Below are 26809 nucleotides of genomic sequence, written 5' to 3' on the forward strand. Positions count from 1 at the left end.
GGGGTCATCAATTCTGCTGCCATAAACTTAAACTTCTGTTGGGCCTTTAGGGCAGATCATGAGTTCGTTGAGAGCCTACAAAGGTCAGAAAGGCTTGGCTTTGGACCCACACACCAGATCATCTAACCCGCCAGCCCGCCTCGAGGCCATCGGTATCTGTATCTACATTCTCGGTTACAAAGCAAGGCCTGGGGCTGAGGATGAGGCCCCACACCCAGGCCAGGTGCTGCCGAAGAGGCCTGGACTATGACCCCATAGGCTGCACCTTTTACAAACTAACAAAACTCTCTGCTCCCACCTCCCAAGCCCTGAATAAGAAGCCCACTCTGGTTACAAAGCTTCAGAGTCTGTCCCACTCTGAATGGAATGGGTTTTTATACGCAAAATTAGTTTAAAGAACTAATTTCCTGGCAAGTCCCAAACTTTCAAATATTTTAGCTGGAATTTGGAACTGACTTTCTGATGACATTTCCTTTTAGACCAGGAGACAAGAGCTAGGGCATCCAGCTGCACCTACCCACAGCTGTAGCAGGGACGGACGGGACCTGCTGCACCACCCACCCCCTCTTCCTCCCAGCTACCCCAGCTCCCTCCTTGAAAGGCATTCTGTGCTGAGTCTAGGTCTGATTTCTGTCAGGAGGGGAATGGGGCCCTGGCAGACCTGGCACGTCCTCCCCAGGAGAACTTTCCACTGACTTGCTCCTCGGCTGGGGACAAAGCCAAGGCCAGGGCACCAGCTACCCAAAGGAATGAAAAGGCTGGACTTTGGAGAGGGGTCAGGGCCGAGAGCTGCATGGACGGGGAGGCCAGCGCAACCTCCTGGATTCCCCGAGTTCCCACGCACTTGGGAGAAACACGGAATGGGAGAGAAGCCGATGAAAAGACAGAGATGAGGGTTCCAATCTGGGCTCTGCTACTTGCTTTTGGGTGGCCACAAGCAAATCCGTGACCCCGAGACCTCAGTTTCCCCTGTTATTGAACGATGAGTCGTCCTGATAACTTCTGAAGTCCCTTCCAGCTGGGACAGTGTAAGTTTTATGACTGTCCCCAGCTGGGCCCAGACAGTCTGCCTGCCGACGTCCACTCCGGCCTGGCCGACTTCCCACAGCCCTTGCTTTGCTCTTCCCTACCCTCTCCTGCTTAGCCTCTTCAACGTGCCCCCAACGGCCAAGCCTTTACTCATTTGCTAAACCCTATTGTCCTCGACATCACACATGGAGCATAATTATCCCTTTTGGGTGTTTGGCTGGATGACTGTGAGGACTGCCCCCCAGCACTACTCCTTCCAGGCAGACAGGCTCTCGTCTCCATGTCATCAGTTTCTATTATTTGTACTGGCCTAGGGGAGGAAGAGTGTATCTTGTATCTAGGCTGGAGGCAGATTTGCCTTCCTGATAATACCTGGTTTGGATGTAAGGCAAAGGCTTCTGGTGTGTTCTGTGCATACTGCTGATGGTAGCAGAGGACCAGCCAGCCCACAGACCATCGCCACAGCCGACTACAGACATGGCATTAGCTCAGCTGAGATCTGCTAAGCCTCACTCAGCCAAGCAGAACTTCCCAACAAATCTCAAGAAATAACAAATGGCCTTTTTAAAAAATATATATATAAAGCCACTAAGTATTTGAGCTGTTTGTTATGCAGCAAAACATAACTGGTATATGCATAAAGCACTTGGCCAGAAGGGACCCAAGTGGTGGGGCACACACTGGGGTTTGTTATTATTATAGGAACAGTGCTCGGTCATGGCAGTGGCTTTGGCATGTAGCTCAGAGCCTTGAACATGATGTGCTCAGTACTGGGAAATGATTTATCCAGGAGAGCAAGCTCCTTGCAAAGTGCCCAGGCACCTGAGCCAGGGCAGCTCGAAACATCTTTGGCATGTGACACACTCTCCTGTCAGCGGGTTGCAGACAACTGCTCTCCTTCAGTGCTTACATCAACCCTAGGGGCTGGTGTCCTGTCTCCATCAACCCAGGGCTGGCCATAGAACTCTAAGACTAAGACTTAGAGCATTTTAAAGGTAGAAGAACATTTCTGGATCACTTTCATTTAACAAACACTCGATGCTGACTGCGGGCAGGCACCGTTCCCGGCACTGGAAACAAAGCAGTGTGCCTTCCCAGAGCTCACCTTTCCACATAACCTAGGAAAACCATAAACAGGAGGAAAAAAAAAAAAAAAAGGAATGGGCATAATTAACCTTCTGCAGTGGTTTTAAATGTCTACAAATTCTTTGACACTTCTCTCTCCAAGAGATGGATCCTAATTGGCCTTAGTGACTTACTTCCAACAAACAGTATATAGCAAAAGTAATAGCGTGTGACCTCCAAGGGTAGATCACAAAAGACATTAGGTCTGTGGAATCCAGCTGCCATGTCATGAAGACACTCAAGCAGCTCTAGGGAGAGGTCTGCATGGCAAGGAGCTGAGGCTTCCAGTCAACAGCCCTGTGAGTGAACCATTTCAGAAGTGGATCCTCCAGCCCCAGCCAAGCCTTCAGAGGCGACAGTCCCTGCCAACATCCTCACTGTAAAAATCATTCGGCAAAGCTGCATCATATTCCCAACCCAAAGAAACTGTGAGATGGCAACTGCTGTTCTAAGCTGCTCAGTTTTGGGGACATTTGTTACACAGCAATAGGTAACTAATACATTCCCTCGATCTTGCTGCTTTTCCAATTTTTTAAAAATATTTTATTCATTTACTCATGAGACACACACACACACACACACACACACAGAGAGGCAGAGACACAGGCAGAGGGAGAAGCAGGCTCCCTGTGGTGAGCCTGATGCGGGACTCGATCCCAGGATCCTGGGATTACTACCTGAGCCAAAGGCAGATGCTCAACCACTGAGCCACCCAGGTGCCCCTGCTTTTCCAACTTTAATCCATTCTTCCCTCCTTCATGTTCTCCACACACCAAACAACAAGGGGACAAAAGCCAGGATGTAATAAGACAGAGGACTCTGGGGAACCGAGCTCAGGAGCTCAATGAACACCTTTGCATTTAAGCAGGAGAGACAAAAGCTCGTCGGCAGCACCAAGCCTGCCCTTTCTTTGCCTTGAAGCCCAGCTGCACGTTATTTTGTTTCTGCTGGCTTCCTAGTCCCTGGTGGGAATTTTGACAGGTGGTAGGAATTTGGGGGGTAGTGGGTAAAAGGAGGTCAGCAGGACACGCAGACTCACTTGAGCTGGATTTCGTACTGGCCGGCGTGCCAGGGCTGCACATTCTTTAGAACCAGGGTGAACACGTCCTCGTTCTGTAGCACCTCGAAGTAGCCGGAGTCTTTGGAGAGGGCTTTGCCGTCTCGCAGCCAGTGCACAGTGGGGAAGGGGTCCCCAGCGATGGCACAGGAGATGAGGACAGTCTGGCCCAGGGAGGCAGTCAGTGAGCGGGGCTTGCTGATGAACCAGGGCTGGGTGCCATCCTGGGGCTCTGGAAGTCGGCAGAGGGTTGGATTAGAGGAAGGCCTTTCAGCAGTCAGGGTCCACTAAGCTCTCCATGGTGGTAAGGGTCAAAGACTACAAGTTACCCAAATAACAGCTTGTCCAGAAATCACGTTTACTGGAATATGCAGTTACAGCACATCCTTCCCAAGGCGAATCTGTCTGGGTTATATTCTCTGAGGATAATATCGACATGAATGTGCACACCCCAAGTAGGGACAGGTAGCCCGGAAGGTCCAGGCGCACTGGGCTAGGTGCTAGAGATCTACAATGAGATGAGTATAATTGAGAGCTGTCACTTGCTTTATGTGTCCTGACCTGGTCTCTCTTCTTAAATATAGGTTCTCTAAAGGCGAGGACCCTAACAGGCTACAACTCACCTCAAAAGTGATCACTGTGTCAAAGTAATATCGTGTGTTAACCAGGTTTCAATAAAGGGGGATAAAAGCTGTCACTGCCTAATTATCAAGTGCATCATAAGGTTTCTCTCCTAGCACTCTATGCAGCATGTCACCAATGACCCAGACAAGGCAGGGACTTTGGAGGGCAGGGAATGGTGCCTCCACTCAGCCAGAGCCTGAAACGGAGATGGGAAGCTGGCCTCTGGGGCTGGAACGGGACCAAGGGAGCACAGGGACTGTGGGGGAAACGAAGGAAGCTCAGGTGCTTTCCTCACCTCCAAACTGCTTCTGGGGAGACTGCTATAGCAGCATGTTATTTCCTGCCCCCGCCAGCCCCTACCCGGGTCAGCCCGGCGACGGCCTCACCTTGCACCATCAGTACCGCCTGGGTGCGGACCTCTCCAGCGCTGTTCCAGGCTTCACAGGTGTAAGTGCCTGTGTCCTCTGGGAACACTTCCTGGATACAAAGGCTGTGTTGAGTGCCTCTCTGTTCAAAGTGGAAGTCCTCTGACTCCTGGATCTCGTTCCCGTTGTGAAGCCAGATGACCTCGGGGGGCGGATTCCCTGGATGGGGAGACAGGGCGGGCAGACTGGTCAGGGAGCTGCTTTCCTGGGTCACGTGGCAATTTTGCCCACTGCACCAAATACTAACTTTCCTATGTCTCAGTTTCCCCATCCACAAAACCTTCTAATCACATCTTCCCAGGTTTGTTGGGAGGATTGAATAAATCAATACAGTCCCCCGGAGCAGCCCACTGGAACAGCAGATGAGAGGGCCGCCTGGGTGGCTCAGTCGGTGAAGTGTCTGACGCTTGATTTCGCCTCAGGTCATGAGATTGAGCCCCACATTGGGCTCCACGCTCAACACGGGTCTGTTTGGAACTCTCTCCCTCTCTCTCTGCTCTCCTCTTCTCTCTCTCTCTCCAAAAATAGATAAATAAAATCTTTAGCAGATTAGAATAGCATCTGGCATGTGGAACGTGCTCAATGCATATTCATTGTAATTATTTAAAAACAGATTTGCAGAAACTAGAAAAGATCGAAGCCAAAAAATCAGAATTCAAACTACTTGGTAACCCCGGGGGGGGGGGGTTGGGGGTTGAAGCCACACACGTGGCTCCCTGGGTGTGAAGCAAATGTGTTTCCTGCTCTGCGCCGCCCCACACGCAGTGCATGCATCCCCAGGCAATGCCATGGTGGCTTTGCAGTAACTCCTCTGTCGATTTTCACCAGAAGGAAACATCAGCATTTCATTTTGCTACCATACAAAGGCTGGGTCTGAGGGTGGAGATGGGCACGAGCTCGCGTAGTTTCCAAACCCAGCTCAGGGTGGATAGCATTTCCAGGTCTTACTGGCCGACTTTCCTGGGTAGATTCTCGAGCAGTTTGGTGGGGCATAAAACAATGGCCATCCGTGAGGGTCTGTCCCTGCAGCTGCACTGTGCTCTGCCCCCCGAGGAGCAAGGCCCCGGGAGTGGTTGCCGAGGGAGGCTGTTTGGTGTCAGGCTCTCTCAAGGAGAGAGAGTGGGGTCTGCCCTGCTGGGTTAGCCAGTAGCGGTGTGGAGGCCAGGAGGGAGCAGAGAGCCTCTGATCTGGGGGCAGGTGCATGGTGATCCCTGAAAGTAGGGAGGTGATCCCCCTGAAAGGGGGAGCCCATCGGCTCTCCCACAGCTCATCTTTATTACTTCTGCAGCTCAAGAGGAACTAAAACCCAGGAGAGCGGCCTCCGGGCTGTCAGGGGAATGGACAGTGGTCAGCAATGAACTGGAGGTTCTGGATATGCTTGGGCACAGGCCCATCGAGCACGTCTGTGCCAGCAGAGGGCCTGAACTTCCCTCCCCAGCCGCTAGGAGCTGTGACAGCTCACACTGGGCTGCTGGTCGCAAGCTCTTGTCACCCTGCCCTGGTTTTAGGAGGACCTTTTTCTATCTTCTCACCTTAATCTTAGTAGAGCAACAGTCTCTTCCAAGGGCGGGCAGTTCTCACATCAGCTGGTTTTGCACCAGTGTTCACAACCTCCCAGCTACAGGCCCCGCTGTGTTTCCCCACCAGTCCCCAGCCCTCTAGCTGTGGGCATCGTCTTCCTCTGGACCACCATGAATTGACCTTGGCTCCAGAGAATCCTGCCCAGGGGAAGCAGAAAGGAGGGACCAGCAGGCTCCGCTTCTTTGGGTCCACGGACGGTCCCGTGCGGACTTCCTGGTGGGTCGATGATCTGAGTGGGATATGGGGGCGCAATGCCCACACTGCAACCATGCCCGATTTCACATATACCCCAAGGAGAGAGGCAGACACAGACCTGACACCTGGACTGTCATGGTGACCTGGCTTCCGTCCATGACTTTGAGGTCAGAGAGGCCCTGCAGGAAGAGGGGTGCGACGGGCTTGCCGGGAGCTGTGCGCAGAAGATACCTGCTCTTCCTGTCGCTCTTCTTTTCTGGGTGGCAGACAACAGAATGTGGGGTGAATAGTCGTTTATTCATTCGACAAACACAGACTAAATGACTGCTCGGCACACTACTATGTTGAGGCTCAGGCTCCGGCTCCGGCCAGAGACCAGCTGCTGACGGGTGAGGAGTGTGGGGAGGTGCCAGACATCGCCAGGAGCGAGGCGAGCCCGTTTCTCTGCTTGGCATGCCAGTGCTCCTGCCTGGGAGCTGGGAAAGGTGGGGCCTCTGCAGGGCCAAACCCAACGTAGGCTCTGGTTCTTCAGGAGAACTTCAATGCCTGGCATCTTAGGAGATTTTTTTTTTTTTCTTTAAGTTCACCTACCTTTTTCAATTAGTGGTCTGCTCACATGGCACAAAATTTTAAAAGCACCAGAAAGTATTTATACAGTCTTCCTTCCACCCCTGACCTCTGGCCATCAGGGCACCTCTCCCCAGAGGCCATCAATATTCAGTTTCTTGTTCATCTTGTCATCGACGGTCTATGTACATAACACACACCCAAGCAGATAGGTGCACTCTTGCGTTTCCTTCTCTTAAAGAAATGATAGCACATACACACCCTGACTGGTGTCTTAGTTTTTCATTTAACAATATGCCTCGCTGCCTCTCATAAAACAGAAGTGAAGAGCTTCCTTGTCACCTTCTATGGCTGTGTGATGCTCTATCGCCATCCCATGAGATCTTAAGCACCTCAAGGAAGCCAAAGCCACTATACTTAGGAGAGTGACTCGAATGGAAGAGACCAGCCGTCCCAAGCCCCGGGGTTGGCGAGACGCGGAGCGCCGGGACCCCTCACACACCGCCGCACCATGCTTGCTTACAGACCCTTGTGAAAACAGCTTGGCAGTCTCTTAAAAAGTTAAACATGCATTTACCATACGAGTCATTCTACCCCTGGGTATTTACACAGGAGAAATGAAAGCACATAACCAGACAAAGACTTGTAGGCAAACATTCATAGCAGCCTTATTCCTAACGATCCCAAACTGGAAACAACCCAAATGGCCATCAACAAGTGAGTGGATAAAAAGACTGTGCTATATTTATGCAATGGGATCCTGCTCAGCAATAAAAAGAAACAGACTAACGAGACACAACAGACAAACCTCACAAAAATGGCACTGAATAAAAGAAGCCAAAGAAAGAGTACATACTGGATGATTCCATTTATATAAAATTTCAGAAAAGGCAAAATAGAGGGATAGCAAGCAGATCCATGGTTGCCTGAGGCTTACGGGGAAGGATAGTGAAGGGACATAAGGAGGCATTTGGAGTTGATGGAGATGTTCATTTCTTAAAATTGGGCGAAGTTTTCAAATTAAACACCATGAATACATGTACATCAATATTATCTTTAAAAAAAAAAACTGGGGAAAGAAAGTCTCTGAGGGAGGGAAGAAGTACACCAGCTAGTCAAAGACAAAACTAGAACAACTCTCTGGGTTCAGGGCTGGCTCCCTCACCCCTGTTTCAGTTCTCCAGGGAGATGGGGTCACAAACAGGCTGATATTCTTGGGCTGCTCCCCAAGCTGGGCTCTGACCTGCCTCCTGTGAGCTGGAGGGGAAGGGGCAGCAAAGTGGCTGAGCCAGCGTCAGCGTCCCACGCAGGACAGCCCTGGTGCAGGAGGAGCTCGTGGCTGCCCAGTCTCTGATCCTGCCCTTTACCCTGTGAGCCAGGCGGCTTTGCCTTTCTTCAATCATTCTGTAGCCTTTTCATTTTGTGTTTTGGCAGAAGCAGGGGTAGGGAGGGAGAGGGCTATGATATCTGTAACTTAAACTCTAAGTTTTGGGGAAAGGGACTCTGGTATCCTGGGTTCTTATTAGCAAAGGCCATATATACCAGATTTGCAAAAGGCCTAGAGCCATGGGGATACATCTCCATGGTGCTTTATATACCAGAGAAAGATCCAACTCCAAATTTGCCACTGAATTTCTATCTTTTGGTACTAAAAAAAAAAAAAAAATAGGGCCCACTGCAGAGCTCTCCCAGGGCAGCCTCTGGGAATGAGGATGGGAGGGGCTGAGAAAGCTCAGGATGCTGGAGGGAACCCTCCTCCAAGGCAGGTGCATTGTGAAAGGCACGGACCCGGGGCACAAGGGCGGTCGAGGCAGGGAAGCCCTACTGTCTGGGACCAGAGGATCAGCCCCAACTGCTTCTTTTGCCAGAGGGGCAGCCAGGCAGGTTTGCCCTTGACCCGAGGCCCCAGGAGTGGGCTCGGGGAGGCCGTGTCCTGGAAGTGCAGAGATCTCGTTTCTCTGCCTGGACTGCAGTGGCCGGGAAAGTAGGCTGCCTCCGGAGAGTTGAGGAATTTCCTGTCCTGCACCGACGGAGGCTTGAGAACAAAATATTCTTGCCTGTCTAGATTCCCCCCGATTCGTGCTCCTCTGTTGCCGCAGCCAGTGCCCTGTTTCAGAGGTCCGTGTAGACGGGCATTCCTACATGCTATGGGAGCATCAGAAACCACTTCGAGCCCCTGGCGGCCCCTCCGTGGCCCCTCCCCTCTCTCACGTGTTGGCCCCCCCAGGTTTCCTGGCCCGCACCCTATGGGGTGCAGCCCGTGGGGACGGAAGGCCTATTTGTGGCCTGGGCGCCCCCTCGCACGCAGCAGCTCCCGGTCCTCCGCCGGCCACAGGAAACGCAGGGCCGGGGCCGGGCCTCCAGGTCACTGCTTCTCGCCGAAGCTCAACTGCCTCATCTGCGTTTAGGGTCCTAACATAATCTCAGGACTCCGGGGGTTTCAAAGAGCTAACGTGTGAACGTACTCGGTAGGACCCCTCACACCAGCGGTGTGAAGCTGACACAGGCACTGATTCCCACCTACCCACCTGGGCTTCATAATTTTGGGGTTTTCAGCTCCAAGGGAACAGAGATGGGGCCCTCACCCAAGGATCGCAGACTTGGGTTTTTTTGTTTTTTTTTGTTTTTTTTCTTACATGACCCGTGGCAAATGTTGTTAGGAATACAAATGTATCGCTTCAAACTCTCCTGAGATACAGGTAAAATGATTTGAGAACAACCTGGCTGCACCCCGTCCGGGAGACAGATGAGTGGGCGCCCGGCCTGGGAGACACTGCGTCTCATGGCACTGCCGCCCCAGACCTGCTCTGTCTTCCCCAGGCCTCAGCCTGCAAGGAGGGCAAAGGGAAGTGACTGGGAGTAAGCGATCAGAATGAACTTGGCCTCAGACCTACAGCCGGTGGTCACATGGGACCAGCGTGACTGAATCCAGGCTAGTGAATGGCTGAGTCATCCCTAGCACTCAACCACCGCAAATCCTTCACGGGGTGAGACACTGACCAACCCTCCCTACACACACTCGGCACCAGGATTATTACAAGCCAGTAAGGATCTCAGTTTGGGGGCAGGTAGTTTTCCGTAAGAGGCCTGAGAACAGCAGCCCTAACTAGAATCCTGAAGCCGCAGTCCCAATCCCACGACTCCATGCTCCTGATGGAGAGGCCAGGGCGTGCTCGGGTGAGTGGCCTGTGCAAGCTCACAGGGCCAGGCCCAGGCAGACCTAGAGCTCATACCCAGGCCTTGTGACAGTAAAGCCAGGATGGTCTGGAGGCCGTCTCTTCCACGGCAACCAGGCGTCTCCAGGGGCAAACTCTCCACAAGGACAGATGTCTTATCTGCTGACCCACATCCCAGGCTCTAGCTAGGAGAGAAAAGCTAAGGCAGAGCAAGGCCAAGCCAGGTAAAAAGGGCAAGATGTGTGTACTTCATTTAATTTCAAAGCCGAACAGATTACTCTGTGTCACCTGTCGCTTACGCACTATGGCATCAGTTGATGCTCACTCTTGTGCAGGCTTAGATGAAATCAGAAGGCAGATGGAGACTGGTGCTCTGAACTCAGAGATCTGGCTGTGGGATCTGAAGCAAGCTCCCCAACCCACAGTTATCACCAATTCTTGATGATACAGTGTTGATAAGAGTAACAGACACATCATCAGTACAGCGCATGATGAATACTGCAGGGTTTTTAGATGATTAAAAGCAGCAACATATGTAAAGCAGCTAGAACAGTCTCTGGCACATAAAAAGTATTAAAATACATGGATTTTTTTTTTCTTTTTTTGCCTTTCCTAAACCAACTGACTTCTTTTTTTGGTTGGGCACGCTCCATGTGACCATAACGACAATGAGAACAGTCCTCCATTCCCACTGAACCAGACAGATCTGGAAGCTGAGAAGACATCGTCACAACACCACCTTGCAGAGTCCAGCACTTCGGGATTCTGAAGGATGTTCGCAGCCTGTTCAGTGTTATCCTCGACATCCCCAGAGGTGGGGCAGATTGTGTCCCCACTAATGTCAGAGAGAGCTGAGGCTCAGAGAAGGGAGCTGGCCCATGCCAAGATCCCGGGGCTGATGCAGCCACCAGGGGCCTGGCCTGGACACTCTCCCCCGCCGTCCTGAGAACAAAGGCCAGTCACCTAGATTCCACGGGGAGGTCTCTGTCATCGTTTGCACCTATGCCCAGGCTCCCCAGTGATCCTAGAGAGGGTCTCCTGGCACAGTGTCGTCGGTCTGAAGCTGGTGAAGGGGGGCTAAGGGCTCAGGCGAAAGGCCCCCAGGAGTGCAGGGAACCTGAGCCTTCTTCATCTGGGGAGGGCGAGCACTGGCCGGGGCACACAGACGGAGATGGCATGGGAGGGGACCCAGAGAACAACATGCTTCCCAGCTCAGAAGGAGCCAGATTAAACAGATTCCAGGTTTTCTCCGCAGGTGTGCTTCCTGCTGCTCTGCTGAGACCAAACCCAGAGAGGGGCTCCCTGCCCTCTGGAATCCAGGAAGGGCCCGGATGCACTGGCCTCAAATTAAAGACTGAACGTGAACTCACCTGTGGCGCTGGTACCTGGTCACCCGGCCAGTGACTCCGTGGTCACTCACAGACTCACTCTGTCATTTATCTGAGTAGCTAGCTACTGGGTGCTCTATTTCGAGAGAAAAGGAATAGATCAAGCCTGTCCTCCGTGGAAAGACAAGAACTGAGATCAAGAATACTTAGAGGCAAAAAAAAAAAAAAAAAAACCTTAGAGGCAGTCTGTCGATGACACGATTGATGCCATATGCATTAGAGCTGGGACAGGACTGAGAAGGGAGCAGAGCGGGAGAGAGGACGGGCAGAGAGGGGATGGATGGGGGGAAAGGGAAAGACCCTACTGACCCTCCAGCGTTTTCCTCCTTGGCCACTTTTGCTGTTTGACTCATCGGGAACTGTTTTTGAAGACTCCTGTTGTGACCTTCCTTCCACATTAACTTCTTGCTCCGGTGGAGCAGAAGGAGCACATGGAGAACCCGTCAGGGTCCCCGAGCCCCAGAGCAGGGAGGTGTGCAGGCCATGGCGGCTGCAGGCCTGGCGACTGGACGGGGTGTGGTGGGCGGCCGCCTTACCTCGGAGCGAGGGATTTCTCCACCTGTGAAGTGGAGCTAATTCACAAGTAGCAAGTGGCCTTGTTAATTAATAAAGAAGATGAGCCAGCTTTCCTGACCACATAGTGTTTTTCTATCAAAACGACGTTCCACATTAAAAACACGATTATATTTTTGGAAAGCTCTTATCCAGAGAAAGAGTTAAATACCCACACAACAGGTGCACTTTGTTACTGTTCTCATTAATTCGTGTACAGTAACCTGCATAGGCCCAGGCTGCTCCTCAAACCTGGGGACACGAATGACACCTTAATTGAAATTAAGAAGCGTCTGCAGCCCAGTGGTGGCTGTGATCTAAGTCCTCCTTCAACACTACAATGATCCTCTTGTTCTTCCCTTTGGGTCCTTCCCTTCCAAGGGTTTAGCGGGAAAAACAATTCTAGTTTCTCCCTAGGAGCATTTTCTCCACCCGTCTCCTTTTATGAGCCAACCTGATGCTCCCTGAAGGCTGGTGTTTACGGAGCCGAACTTGCATTAAATACACATGTTTACGCTTTTGAGTAGTTTGCCTTGAAAAGGGCCCTCTGCAGGCTCCCAGCTCATTCCAAACTTATTTCAGATTAAAAAAAAAAAAAAAAAGTGGGAAAGTGCTTGAACAGATGACCCAGACATATAAACAGAGACAGGGTGTTGGTGGGAAACACTCTACCATCGAAGGAGCCCCCCCAGGACTTCCCCACAGAAGGGCCCCCGCCTATTGCTGTCATGGCCGTTTACTAAGTCCCACTCTCAGAGCCTCAGGCCCTGTCCATGAGCAGCTTGCTTGCATCCCTAGATTCACAGGTGGTCACCAAATGAAAATGGATTGTGCAATGGCTCTCCCCTCCTTCCTAACACCCCATCTCCTAATGCCTCCCATGCACAGACACACAGACCTCTTGCAGATGCATAATTGGAGAGGAAAGAACCGCTGAGCTATTTTGCTTAGTCATTACAACACAAAACACCATCCCAACAGCAAATCTGATTCATTCCAAACCCTGTTATAATATGGGAATTCAGTAAATCACCAACTGAAGGAGCTCTGGAAGCACAGTCCTCCCTCCTTTCTTTATTTGGTGCTCAAAATCCAGCACGTTCCAGGACGGGTCACAGACTAGCCTCCTTTCCCTAAATGCCATGACTGTTGACTCTAGAGGACTTGTCAAAGGAAGCTCTACCTTCACCCAGCCCCTTCCTATTTGTGGGGCTTTTATGCAAGATGTAAACCCCCAGGGAGGTATTTGACTTCTCTTCCAACAGAAGTCTGTCTCCTCACCAAATAAACCTACTTGGTGATTCAGCAAAACTTCCACTTGTGTGTCACAAAAAGAGCCTTGCTCTGTTGGCTTTTCTTCCCCCCACTGGCTTCTCTAGAACCTAAGAAGCAAATGGGACTAGAAGCGTACAAGGAGGAGAACGAAAGGAGACAATGGCGTATGACATTCCCCAAAAGATCTCTGGCCGGTAATGGCAGGGTTGCTGGATGGGACGCAGGAATCATTGCAACCACCGCCTTCTGACTTGACTCAGAAGTTACAATCAAACTCTCTAGGTGAAGGTAGAGCATCCAAACCATCCAGTGCCCCCTCTTGGTGAGTGCCTGGAAACCACGCTCTCCACCACATGGTCATAGCACAGATCACATTTTGCTCTTAGGGACACAAGGCTGTAATTCTGGATGGCACTCTTGACCAAGGACTCCGAGCAAGTAAATGCCAGATATGGCAAAGAGCGGGCTGGAGAAGTAGACAGTTCTACATCTCCAGTTGTCCAATTGGTAAAATGAGGCTCCAGTTCTATGATACGGACGCCTGTGTACAAACATACACACTCAGAAGTCTGTGACATGAAGGACCCACATGGTGCGCGATCCCGTTCCTGTTGTATCCAAACTATACAAAACTAGAATATTGGTTACAGAATAATTTAACATTTGTTTGCTTGCCTTAGAATTTAAGTGACTTTTGGACAGATGTTGTGGGTGGACTAAGGGTCTTAAAAGATAAAGAAGATGTGGTCTATGTGCACAATGGAATATTCCTCAGCCATTAGAAATGACAAATACCCACCATTTGCTTTGACGTGGATGGAACTGGAGGGTATTATGCTGAGTGAAGTAAGTCAATCGGAGAAGGACAAACATTATAGGGTCTCATTCATTTGGGGAATATAAACAATAGTGAAAGGGAATAAAGGGGAAAGGAGAAAAAATGAGTGGGAAATATCAGGGAGGGAGAGAGAACATAAGAGACTCCTAACTCTGGGAAACGAACTAGGGGTGGTGGAAGGGGAGGTGGATGGGGGGTTGGGGTGACTGGGTGACGGGCACTGAGGGGGACACTTGATGGGATGAGCACTGGGTGTTATGCTATATGTTGGCAAATTGAACTCCAATAAAAAATAAATTTATTTTAAAAAAAAAGACAAACAGGGGATCCCTGGGTGGCTCAGTGGTTTAGCGCCTGCCTTTGGCCCAGGGCGCGATCCTGGAGTCCCGGGATCAAGTCCCATGTCGGGCTCCCGGCATGGAGCCTGCTTCTCCCTCCTCCTGTGTCTCTGCCTCTCTCTCTCTCTCTCTCTCTCTCTATCATAAATAAATAAATAAAAATCTTAAAAAAAGAAAAAAAGACAAACAAAAAAATTAAAACCGATGTTGATCCTCCTTCAATCGATTTCTCTCCAGCTAACATAAGCATTAGAAATGTTTGTTTTTAGTAACTGGAAGCTTATCGAGGGTAGAGTCCGTACTTGATACCACTGGACAGGTTATACAACATCCAAAGTCCCCGAGCATCGCTTGGGAGAGAGGTGGCGGTGGCAGGTTGTCAGGGCTCCTCGCTGCCCCACCGAGCGCCTGTCACTAACCTGAGAGTGACCGGGCCTCTCCCGACGCTCGCACGTCTAGCCACGGCTGACTTCCCTGGCGCCTGGTGTTTCCATTAGAGGTTCTTCATCAAAACAAATACTCTATAAATATGCTTATTAAGGTTCTTTTATTTATTTATTTATTTTTACTCTATGAACCAGTTCTTTAAAAAAAAAAATTTACCAACATTTTATGTCCTTAGGTGCTTTTACGAGACCCAGTAAGCCTTCGGTTACATAAACACCCACTAAGTCAAAATGGGCACAGTTAGCAAGATGGTAAATCCAGTCACTTAAGAATTTTAGCCTTGACAAAGACACTCCAGGGGGAGATAAATTAAAATATTCTAGCCTGAGGAAGTCTCCCCCCCCCCCCCCCCCACAAATGACTCAGTCCAAATACACGGAAATATTTACTCTCCCTCAGATCTTCCTGGGCTCTGCAGGAATTTGGATTGATCATCCTTTGGTCTCCATCTTGGGGGTGGGGGTTGGTGGGGGAAGAATTTCCATTGCTTGGTGGTTAACTATGGGGGATTTTCTTTTTCCCCCTGGGGCAGCGGGAGGACAGAAGGGGTATTTGCTGAGGGACTCTTGAAAGCTAGCTGGATTTCTTGCACACTCCCGCCAGGTAAGTCAGGAGGTGGAGGCATGCCCTGCTGCACTTCTGGGGAGGTCGCATCCCTGCGTGGGCTTCCCTACCTTCACTGAACACATGCTCACGTGTGTTCTACACGCAATAATGAATAAGGCACAGTCCCCGCCTGCAAGGAGCTTACAGTCTGGCAGGGAAGCCAATTAAATAAGCAATTAGAGTAAAATCTCACAGTTAGGATAAAGTGTGTGCTCCTTAGCCCTAGAGGCCCCGCATGAGGGGCCCCTGCCTCTCCCTCTGAACTCATTCTCTACCACTGGTCGTCACACGCCTCGCTCCAGCCACACTGGTTATCTCGCTGCCCCTGGTATAGGCCGAACTTGCTCCCAGTTTTAGGGCTTTTGCACTAGCTGGATGGCCTTCCTGGAGCACCCTCTCCAGCCCACGGAAGTGTCTGCTCAAAACAGCTCCTCTCCCTGCAGCCTGCCTTCCCCACCCAGTGTCGTCACCCATCACCCAGAAGGATCCCTTCCACCCTTCTCAGCCAGTCTTTGATCAAGAGGTGCTGATCGCTGCACGTCTCCCCATCAGAACGCACATGCCACGAGGCCCAGCTTGTCCGCCCTGCTCACCGCAGCCTCCCGGGAACCAGGGCGGGCACAGAGCGGGGGGCTCAGGGCGCATTTGCTGACAAGTCAGCACAACGGTAAGGGGGGTTTCAGCCAGTAAGAGAGCTCACTCTGGGGTTAGCAGGGAGGGCCTCCTAAAGGAAGGGACATCTGTTGGGAAGAGAGGCAGATCTGGGAGGAAGGGGCTGCAGAGCAGAGGAGGCAGAGAGCTGGGGCAAGTGGCCGCGAAGTCACGTCCGAGGGCTGGCCCAGCGATTTCTGGATGATGGCAAAAGCTTGGCGGGAGGCTAAGGAGCGAGAAAGAGCCCACACCCCGTGTTTGCCAGGCTCCTCCGCTGAGCCCACCCGCGCAGCCGTCCTGGGAACCGCCCCTCCCGGGCACCCACCTGCACCCACCTGCGCACCCAGACCCCAGGGTCTGACCCCAGGGTGGCCAGGGCCTCTAGAAGGGGCGCTCTCGGGCTCTCCTGTCCGCCAGGCATCTCCCTCCCTCTCACGTTCTGGGGTTCTCTCCCCTTACTAACAACCACTGGATGGGCACACGGAGGGACAGACAACCGCCCAGCCACCGTGGCAAAGTTGGTCCTTCGGTAAAACCGCTTAGAGTTGGCATTTTGGATAATTTTACCTTGCTTAAAAGTGGGGGGTGGTGGGGCCTTTTGGACAATCATCGTAGCAGCACACGCTGAGGATGTCTGCTGTGTTCCTTAACTCAATCCTCAGTACCAGGGACCGTGACTATCAGTGTCCCCATGGCCCAGAAGAGGAATGTGCAGCCTGGAGGGTCAAAGGGCACCCCGGTTGCCAGGGCAGCTGGTGGTGCAGCGGGGTTCACCCCCGGCCAGTCCGTTCCACAGCCCAGAGGGGCCTGCGGCCGGGGCCACACTGAGGGTTAACAGAAAGGCCGGGCTTGGGCAGAACCACGCGGGGCACAGGAGGCACAAATGCCTCTCCTGCAGTCCCTGCTACCCCTCAGCTGCCCCCAGAGACCTAGAGCCCCAGGAGCTGCCAATAAAGTCAGAAAAACTCCACAGCTGAGAATGGTGCGGGACGTGGACATGAGCTGCCCAAGCGCCCTGGGGCAGGGAGCCAGGGTGTCGCCGTGCCAGGCTCAGCCTGCCTCACTCCTGTGCAGACAGCCCAGCCCTGTGCCCCGAGCGCGTGGCCGAGCCTCTCAGCCTACTTCACCATTTATGGTATCTGAGCCTCTGTTTGGCCTTCACAGGCCAGCAAATCCCCACACCAGGAGGGAGTTCTCACTCATGCAGGGCTGTTCTCAGGGCAAACCCAAAAGGCTGCAGCAGCGTTCTTGCTGGGAGCCTGTTTCTGCTTTAAAACACGCTTGGATGGGCAGGCCCCCAGGCCCCACTCCCCACACAGACCTGGGGACCAGGAGGACGGCCCCAAAGACTCCTTGATCCTTCATCTGGGGACCCTCGCCTCCAGAGCGACTATTAGCTCAGCTGAGTGTCTTTAATCCAATGTAAACCCAGGCAAGTGGGGGCAGGCACTGGATTAGTGGGGCGACTAGGCTGAAGCTAGCAGGGAGAGTCTTGGGCAACAGAGCCATCGCACGTCAGTCTGGCCTTCTTGCCTGTTACTAGGCTTTGCAGTAGGCCACGTGGATGTCCAGGGAGATGAGGGCCACTCCCCGGGCCCAAAAACATGAAGCTCAGATCTGTTCTTGTCTCATGACCGCAGTTTCCCAAGCCTCTCAATGAGCCATGAAACCAGAATTCCAGCTGACAAATTCCCGAGGGGCCAGAGTCAGGCTCCCACCTGGGTGTGAATGACCTTCTTGGAAGGAAGCAGAAGCCAGTTCCCAGGTGAGGACTCCATGCCGGGGCACTACAGAGAAACTGGGGAGGCCAGGGAGTGTGCCCCTTCTTGGTAGACAGCCTCATAGAGCCAGCAAGCCCCTAATCCTTAAGGGGTGACACTGCCGGCCGACAGGGCCCAGGCTCTCCCTCTGGGCCAGAGGCTGCACACTCCGGGAAAGGCTCGGAGTCATCGGGATCTGGGTCTGAAAGACCAATCTGACCTACCAGCTTGTGTGCTTAGGCAAGGTACAGAAGCTTTCTGAGACTTCCAGACCCTTCTGTGTAAAAGCTAGGGACAGCACGGCCCTCCCCAGGGCTGCTGAGGTCTAAATGAGAAAGTATTTAACGCAGCAACGAGCACATGATTTTCCCCTTGCCTTTTTCAGTGAAACCATGTCCTGCGGCCTCCCAGAAGGTTGCTTACGTGGTAGGGAGACTCTCCCCACGGGCCCTGAACCCTGGGGGACAACAGAGAGAAGAGACATGGTCTCCTGCTGGGAAAACGGAGCACGGCACACCCGGTCTGAGCACCCGGGCCCCAGACACACACAGGAGCTGGGGCCCAGGCCCTGGGGTGAGGATGGGGAGGCCGCTTACCTGAACACCTCGGCCCCAGGAAGCATTCCCTGCGTATTGTCACCATGCCCACCGAGACCACAGCCCAGACAGCCCTATCTTGAGTGCCGTGGCTCCCCTGGAACTCCCTGGGGCCAAGGGCTTGGCGCAGATCAATGGATGAGCATGATAATCAGATTACTGGACACCAGGCTGCTGATGTATGAAAACAAGCCTCGGCTGGTGGGGAGGTGCAGGGTCAGAAGGAAAAGGGGAACGACCTGGGACCCCCTCAAAGCCTCAATGCCAGCACTCTGTTGGCCAGTGGCCCCTAGCACAGGAGGTGGCATTTGTGAGACCCCCTAAGTCCTCGGGGGTATGGGGGTACTCCTCCCAGAGCATCTTTCAGTGTGCGAGGTCTTCTTCCTACCACACTGGGAGCTTCTTGAGCCAAGGGAACCCTTGCCTCTCACCCCTGCATCTTCCCTCTGCCCTGATGGAGTGAGGCGGTGGGGAACTGGCCTTTGCATATTCACTGCGGACCTCTAGAGGCCATTTCCTCCACCTGCCTGCCTTCAGATGCAGTGCTCTTTCTCCAGAGCAGATGTCTGGCACCAGCAAAGGTGCTTCTAAAGAGGTGCCCAGAGGCTCCTACCATGGACGGTGACCCGGGCGCTGCAGGACACCTGGCCCAAGGTGTTCTTGGCCAGACAGGTGTAAATGCCGTCATCTTCCGGCAGGGCATCCTGGATGTGGAGCTCGGCCACGCCAGCCTCGCAGGAGGAGTGAGCGTACTGGATGGGCTGCTCTGTGGAGGAAAGCAGAGGAAGGGGTCAGGCCAGGGGGCTCCCAGGGGCGGGGATATGAGCCCTGTCCTCAGTGGGGCTGCTGCTGTCATGTCCCCATGCTCACTCAGATCCACAGGGGGCTGAGGACGTGTCAGGCCCCCTCTCTAGCCAGCGGGACAGAAGCTTGCAGGTGGAGAAGGAAGCAGGGGCTAGGGAGGGAGATGAAGGAGAGGCAGTAGTCTCCTTGGGGTGCAGGAGCAAGGCTGGGGCTCAAAGGACCGTGGGGAGAGATTCTGGAGGCGTTCAGAATGCAGGAGGGAAAGGGACATAGTTCTGTGCATTTTGTTTAAAGAAACAGTCCCGACGTTCACATCCTGGACTTCACAGAATTCGGAGCCTGGAAAGAATCTTACAGGGTCATCTGGCCCACAGCCCAGCCGCAGGCATAACAGGCCTCACCCAGACAACATGAGGCTCCTGGCTCCTTTTAGACATCTCCAGAAATAATGATTCCATTTCCCACTGCAGATATTCATCAGAAAGCAAGTGTGTGACCTCAACCTGACGCTGCAATTAGGTGCATTTCGGTGCATTTTAGGGTTCATGGAAAAGATAAATATGGGAAACTAAAAAGGACTCTCGTCTTTTCTTCCCAGAGCCCCTGCCACAGGAGGCCCTTTATTCAGGTCACATAAAGTCCTGCAAGAAGACAGAAGTGCATGCTATGAACTTCAGTGGTTTCCTTAATGCTATATGTTCCTGCGACTTTATCATTCCAGGATGTGAGCTTTCATTTCCAGGGGGAGAAAAAAAAAAAATCTCATTACTGAAGATTCTGGCCTCAGAACAGGAATGTGTCCACTCACCATATAGGAAGCAACTGTCAGTTTCTTCCCTTGTCGGGCCCCAGGGTCCTGGTTTGCACTTCATAAAATTGGGGGTGGGTGGTGGGGGGAGGGAGAAAGTACAGAAAGAAGTCCTCTCCCTGCAGGGCAATGTTTTCTTCTGCACATAGCAACACGTCGTGTCTCCATGACAGTCTGCAGAGACGGCCAAGCGAGCATGCCACAGGGCGGGCGAGACAAGATACTGCGCGGCCTACTGCACTGCATAAAGGTGGGGCTGGGAAAGGCAGGGGCCTGGATCCTGCTACCCGGAGTGTGAAGGCCGCTCTTCACCTTAAAACCTCTCTTCCCTGAGGATACCAGTACGTTCCACGACTGCCATCAAAGCACCCCTGTGGTCAAAATGTGCCAACAAAGTGTTGGAGACCTATTTGGTTACTGGAGCATGACTCATTTGGGCCCTACGCACATGGGATGGGATGGTGGCCCCAGAGGTGTTGGCTCAGGGCACTCAGAATTGGGAGACACGCAACTGTCGGGGCCCCAAGACTGGTTAAGACCAGAGTTAGCAACCCAGGGAACTTGAGCGCGATTGCCCTCTGGTGGTAACGGTGTGGAAATGCCAAGACTGGCCAAGAACAAGAAGGTGGGGTTGCTTTTCCCAGTCCTGGGGGGGACCTGGGGTGGGGCGGGGGGGGGGGGTGTGTGTGTGCAAACCAGGAGTCGGCAAATACTGCTCACGGGCCAAATCTGACCTGCAGCCTGTTTTTGTACAGCCTGAAAGCTAAGAATAGTTCTTACAGATTTTAAATCGTTGAAAAAAGTTAAACTATTTCATGATCTGTGAAGATTGTATGAAATTCACATTTCAGCATCCATAAATAAAGTTTTATTGCAACACTGCCATACTCATTCATCTGCAGACTTTTTTGTTGCCACAAGAGCAGAGCTGAGTAATTGTGACAGGGACTGGATGGGCAGTAAAGCTGAAAATATTTACTATCTGGCCCTCACAGAAAATGTCTCTTAACCCCTGGTCTGGACTCTGAGCCAGACGGATGTGGAACTCTCTTGCTCAGATCCATTGCCAGTCTTTAACCTCCATGTTCTGTTCCAGCTGCAAGAAGGCTGGGTCTCTGCAGTCACTTCCAGGATCCAACAGCAGCTCTGTCCATAGTGAGGGGTGGAGGGAAGGGTGACCTCAATTTTCATTTATTTGCCCAAGAAGATGACACCTAGAAAGACTAAATGGCACCTTCTCTCATTCTTTTTTAAAGATTTTGTTTATGTATTTATTCATGAGAGACATAGAGAGAGAGAGAGAGAGAGAGAGAGAGAGAGAGGCAGAGACCCAGGCAGAGGGAGAAGCAGGCTCCATGCAGGGAGCCCGATGTGGGACTTGATCCCGGGACCCAGGGTCACGCCCTAGGCTGAAGGCGGCGCTAAACCACTGAGCCACCTGGCTGCCCAGCACCTTCTCTCATTGACCAGAGATCATTTCTAGCAGAGCCTAAGCAAACTCTACCAAATAGGAAGGTCTACAAGTAACACATCAATAGTGTAGAAACAGCTGGGGACTATTTGATGCATACGTGGCAGGTGCCACTGTCCCTTAAGGAGGCTACTCTATCAGCCCTGAGAGCTGGCTGAGGTCTGAAACCTGTTCCAGCCCATCCTCCTCACCCATAAAGAAACTGATGCCCAGAGAGGTGAAGGGGGGCGGTGTCCAAGGTCACCCTGCCACTAGATGGCAGAGAAGGATAAGTGCCCTGGTCTCCTGACTGGCAGCTCGGCCTTGTCTTCCCTGTGATCTGCAAAGCAGGGCTTCCCAAAGCAGACTCTGCTCGATTCCATCAATTTTGTGGACCGTTCTCAGTTCGAAAATTTTGGAATTGAAAAGCCTTTTAAAATTTTATTTATTTATTCATGAGAGACACAGAGAGAGGCAGAGACACAGGCAGAGGGAGAAGCAGGCTCCATGCAGGGAGCCCGACGTGGGACTCGATCCCGGGTCTCCAGGATTAGGCCCTGGGCCGAAGGCAGGCACTAAACTCCTGAGCCAGTGGGGCTGCCCTGAAAGCCTTTTTTAAAAAGAGACGCATGAGGGAGGCCTGGGTGGCTCAGCGGTTGAGTGTCTCTGCCTTCAGCCCAGGGTGTGACCCCGGGGTCCTGGGATCGAGTCCCACATTGGGCTCCCTGCAGGGAGCCTGCTTCTCCCTCTGCCTGTGTCTCTGTGTCTCTCATGAATAAATAAATAAAATCTTAAAAAAGAAAAAAAACAGAAGAGTGATAACACAGGATAATTAATTTATCCAAAAAAATTAATTTATCCAATAAGTAAAAAAAAAAAAAAAAAAGTTGGCATGTCTCTATAGGACTATAATATTAAAAAGAATTACTGGTCTACGAATCCCAAAGCCAACTGCCATTAAATAAAAGGTGATGTTCCATGAGTAACTTCTAGTATGGGTCACTAATTTGTTAATCTGTTCATTTATTGAGGGCCTACTATGAGCCTGGCCACATAGATGAGCCAAATTGCTTGTGTAGCCATGTACCAGGCACATTAGCTGTTTTATATTGAGGATCTAAGTTAATTTACAACTGCCACCCTGGAAGGCGGTGGCCGTTATTCACATGTGGCAGGAGCTCAAGGCTGAGGGAGGGATAGGAAGGCCCGGCATCCCCAGCCAGGCAACGGCGACTCCAAGGTCCCGTGATCTCCCTGTACCCGGTATGGCTCTGAGTGATAAATGGGGCAAGCCAAGTGAGCACACAGGCAGCCAGGGGCTGCCACAGGGGGAACTCACCATTAAGCAGCCAAGTGATTTGGGGCACCGGGGTCCCCTGCACTGAGCACTGCAGCACAAAGTCCTGGCCCTCAACGACAGCGCAGTCCTTCAGGACGCTGGAAAACGAGGGAGCCACCTCCATCACGGCCAGCCCTGCAAGGGCAAAGAACAAACAGGCCAAGTCAGACCACAGCTGACATGTTCCAGTGATGGACCACAGTCACCCCGAGCCTCGCGGGCAGGTGCCTCTCTGCCACAGGTGTGGAGACCTGCAGCGTGAGGCATAGAAACCAGCCGGGGCTGAGTCACAGCCACAAAACAGCCCAGGCCTGGCAGTGCCGGGGACACCAGCCTGCCCCCTCTCCTCCAGGACTCAGGCACCTCCTAACCTGGCTTCCTTTCGCTGTCCTGGGGCATCCCAGCTCACCTAGTTCCACTTTACCTTCCAGGGTCCCTCCTCCTTTAACACATCCTATTGTACCTGTGCAATCCTGAGAATATCTTTGCAGGCCCCCTGGTGAGGACATTTCAATTTTAAATTTTCATTTTTTTTTTTTCCAATTCTAGGACTGGATCAAATGACAGACTCCCATCTGTCCTACTTTTCCAACCTAGGCCAATGGTTCAGGACTGCCGGGGGCCTTGGACTCTGCATGACTCAGTTGCCTCATGAATCTGAGGCATATTCTAGTTGAGAACTGCTGGGATGAACTTTCCAGAAGCCCTCTATATTGGTGGACTGGGGAGCATTTGTAGTTTAGGAGTCTTAACCAAGAGCAATAGGGGACAGATCATCTCTTCTACAAGCAGAACATGCTACAGAGAGGTCGAGGCGGGTGACAGTCGAGAAGGGGTAACGGGTTTGGTGAGTAGAAGGGGCCTCACCAGTGCCTTTCAGGAGGAGCAGTGGTGGGGGGAGGCCACATTAGACTGCAGGAGTTTAAGGACAAAAACTGGTACCTGGGGGCTTACTATGTCCCAGATGTCATGGCATGACAGTGCCATGAGATTGCTTTCTTTAGCTCATTTTACAGACCCGGTTAGTAATTTCTCACAGTCAAGCCCAATGGTGGAGGCAGGCTTTATGACCGGCTCTCTGACTCTCCATCTGCCCTTCCTCCTCCACGCCAGGACGCCCCTCCGGGGAGAGTAGGCTGCGGGAGACCAGCTACAGTCCAAATGATGGTGCATCTGATTGGGACTGGCACTGAGGGAAGGGATGGAGAGACTAGCTTGAGAGGTGTGGGAAGGCACCTCATTCCTCTTCCCGGCCAGCAACAACTTTCCTCTCGGGGCCATGCCTTTGGGAGCCATTGAAAAAATATAGACTTCCGTGTCAAACCAACATGGGTTGGAAATATGCTATGTTCTTCAAGGCAGGTGACCTTGGGCAAGTTCTTAAACTTCATCACAGCTCAGTACTCTCATCTGGAAAATGGGTGCAACTACAGTTATCTCCTAAGACGGTTGGTATAACTAAACGGAACAATAGAGATAAAGGATTTAGCACAAGGCCCAGGACACTGAGCAGGCTTTTGTGGAGAACTGGCTGTTACCATCCAATGGAAGCTGTGCATCGAGACTAGACCTGTGGCGAGTTTGGGGGTGAAAGACAGCAGAGAGGTAAAGTGGAAGCTTAAGGGGCCACTGAGCAGAAGGAAGATTGTCTTTCCTTTCTCCCCAGAGTATGCTTGGAGGGAGAAGAGAGAGGCCTCTGGACAAGGCGGGGGTGGGGAACAGATTGAAGAAATGGTGGGAGAGTGAATCATTAAGGGGGATCTTTGTGGAGAGGGGAAGGGATGCAGAGAGGAGTCGTGGTAAGAGAGACAGTTTTGTGCGGTAACAGGAAAAAAAGAGAGAAAGAGGGTGTTGCAGGAGAAGCTGAGAGAACGTGCCTCGGGTGATCCGCATCTCTGTGAGGTCCCTGGAAAGGTTTTGGAACATTCCGTATCTCCAAGGGGAGAGGGAGCCCACACGTGCTTTTGCAAATGGCAGAGGGAGGGCTTCTGAAAATCCGCTCCTCCATACAAGCAACAAGAACACTGGCAAAAAAAGTCAAAATCCACTTTCTGGGGGGACTTTGGAAATTCACCAACGGCCTACCACGTCCTGAAGAGCATTCATTCAAAGACCAAGAGCTGACGGTTGGTGAGAGGAGCCAGCTGGCGGCATGCTTCGTTCCCACCCTGTTTGCCCCAGCGCTGTGGGAGCTTTGAGGATCACCTTCTCTTTTCCCCTCAACTTGCTGTAAGCACAGTCTCGATGCACCACTTCCGATTAATAATAATAGCTACCGCTCTGACAAAAGCCTGTTGGTTTTCAGCCTCCGGTGGACATGATGCCACGTGTCCATCCCCTGCACGGAGCCTGGGAGGAGGAGGCTCATGCTCCTGGACTTGCGAACTCGACAGGAACTCCCACCGCCAAATGGAATGGATAGTACTTCTTACGAAGAAATTCATGAACGGAGTAAAAATCCCAATTAAGAAAGAAATCAGCAGCACGCATGCAGTGGGAAACAAGCCTAGCCCCTTCCTCTTCCCAAAAATCCCCGGTCTCCCTTGCTCGAGGCAACTTGCGGACCCTTCCAGAAATGCTTTATGCACACATAAGCATCTGTTTGCACATATCTACATAGATTCTTTTCCTTTTATGCAAATAGCATATGAAACACGCAGCTCTGCCCTTGGCTCTCCTCCCTTCCTAGTGTATCTTGGTCAGGTTTCACCATCAGAGTCGACAGGTCAACCACATTTGTTCTACTGGCTGCATGGAATCCTACTGTACGGGTGAATCACTACGTTCTTTTCCTTTCTTTCTTGGGAAACATTTATTATGGCCAATTTCAAACACACACGCTAGTAAAGAGAGCAATATAGTAGATGATCATATACTTGTTTCTCAAATTTATTTATTATTATTATTATTATTTTTTTGTTTCTCAAATTTAATGATTGTCATCTCTTGGCTGATCTCATTTCATTAATACCTCCACCAGCTCCCACTACACATGGATTATTTCTGAAGCAAATATATCATTTCACCAGTAGATAAGTCAACTTATATCTCTAAAATACACAGACTTCAAAAAAAAAATAACCATAAGACCACCATCATGTCTTAAAAACAGCACTAATTCCTTTATATCAAATATCTTGCGAATGCTCAAATTTTCCTGGTGTCCTCTTTAAAACTTTTTTTAAATGTCTCAGTCAAAGTCACACAAAGTCCATGGATTGCGATTATTGATGTCTCTTACATATCTTTTCATCTAAGTTTCCTATAGGTTGTCCCTCCGTTCTTCTTTCTCTTACAGTTTATTTGTTGAAAAAAAAAAGAGGCAAAGGTTATTTGTCCCATAGAACTTCTAACAGCCCGAAATTTGTTGACTCTATCCCTGTGGTTCAATATGTTCCTCAATGGGTCAAGGGTCCCTGAATAGCATTTAAAAGAAGGAGGAAATTTTATAGAGAAATAGACGGGTACAAGGATATTTATCGCAATTTTGTTACAATAGTGAAAAAACTGGGAAAAACCTAAATACTCGACAGTAAGAATGAGCGTAATCAGCTATGCTATTTCATGAAATATTATATGGCCATTAAAACTATGTTTTTGCATAAGGTTAAGTAATATAGAAAGAAACAGTATGGAAAGATGCTTATGTAACATGAGCAAATAAATTAGACTAGAAAGCAGTATACAAACAGCACAATGCCAATTTTGTTTCAAAAACATTAAAATATCATTTATTTCTGAGTCATAAGACTATATTGTGTTTAAATCCCCCACAATGAACATGCCCAAGTTTTATAAACAGATATTACAATAAACATAAAAGATGCGGGATCCCACATCATCTCATATGACTCTAAATGCACATATTTAGTGAATGTTTGGTTCTCTGTGGTCACAAAACTGAGTCATGGCACTCCCTTGGATAGCTGAAGAACCCAGAAAAGGGAGCTCTCAGCAGGGCTGGGCGTGGGGGTGGTGGGCATACTTATTCTGAGGTGACTCTGATGGGAACTCTTGATGAGGAGTCACCTGTCCTGGAGCAATGACTTTGGCGTTGGCATGTGGGTGGGGATGATGCTTCTGTCGGGTTGGACACCCAGCATGGGGACGGTAGGAGGTGACAGTCCTGCAGTGTAGGAAGCGCCCCACGGATGCCCGCCCCCCCAACAGAGAACCCA

The 26809-nt window shown here is 51.3% G+C and overlaps 1 protein-coding gene across 15 annotated transcripts in view; it reads right to left on the reverse strand.

Annotated features, from left to right (window-relative positions):
* MYLK (myosin light chain kinase) overlaps positions 1-26809 on the reverse strand; it is a 268280-nt gene that overhangs the window by 85983 nt on the left and 155488 nt on the right. For 11 of the 15 annotated variants that reach the window (XM_072725225.1, XM_072725216.1, XM_072725226.1 and 8 more), the window contains 5 exons: positions 22632-22766; positions 18844-18996; positions 6155-6292; positions 4222-4419; positions 3194-3443 (listed from right to left, as the gene is read on the reverse strand). In XM_072725225.1, coding sequence (XP_072581326.1) covers positions 3194-3443; positions 4222-4419; positions 6155-6292; positions 18844-18996; positions 22632-22766 — 874 coding nt within the window. The remainder of the gene's footprint in view (positions 1-3193; positions 3444-4221; positions 4420-6154; positions 6293-18843; positions 18997-22631; positions 22767-26809) is intronic. The other 4 variants (XM_072725233.1, XM_072725237.1, XM_072725236.1 and 1 more) reach the window with 1 other exon arrangement.

This window comes from Vulpes vulpes, chromosome 1 (assembly GCF_048418805.1).
Source record: "Vulpes vulpes isolate BD-2025 chromosome 1, VulVul3, whole genome shotgun sequence".
NCBI classification, from domain to species: domain Eukaryota; kingdom Metazoa; phylum Chordata; class Mammalia; order Carnivora; family Canidae; genus Vulpes; species Vulpes vulpes.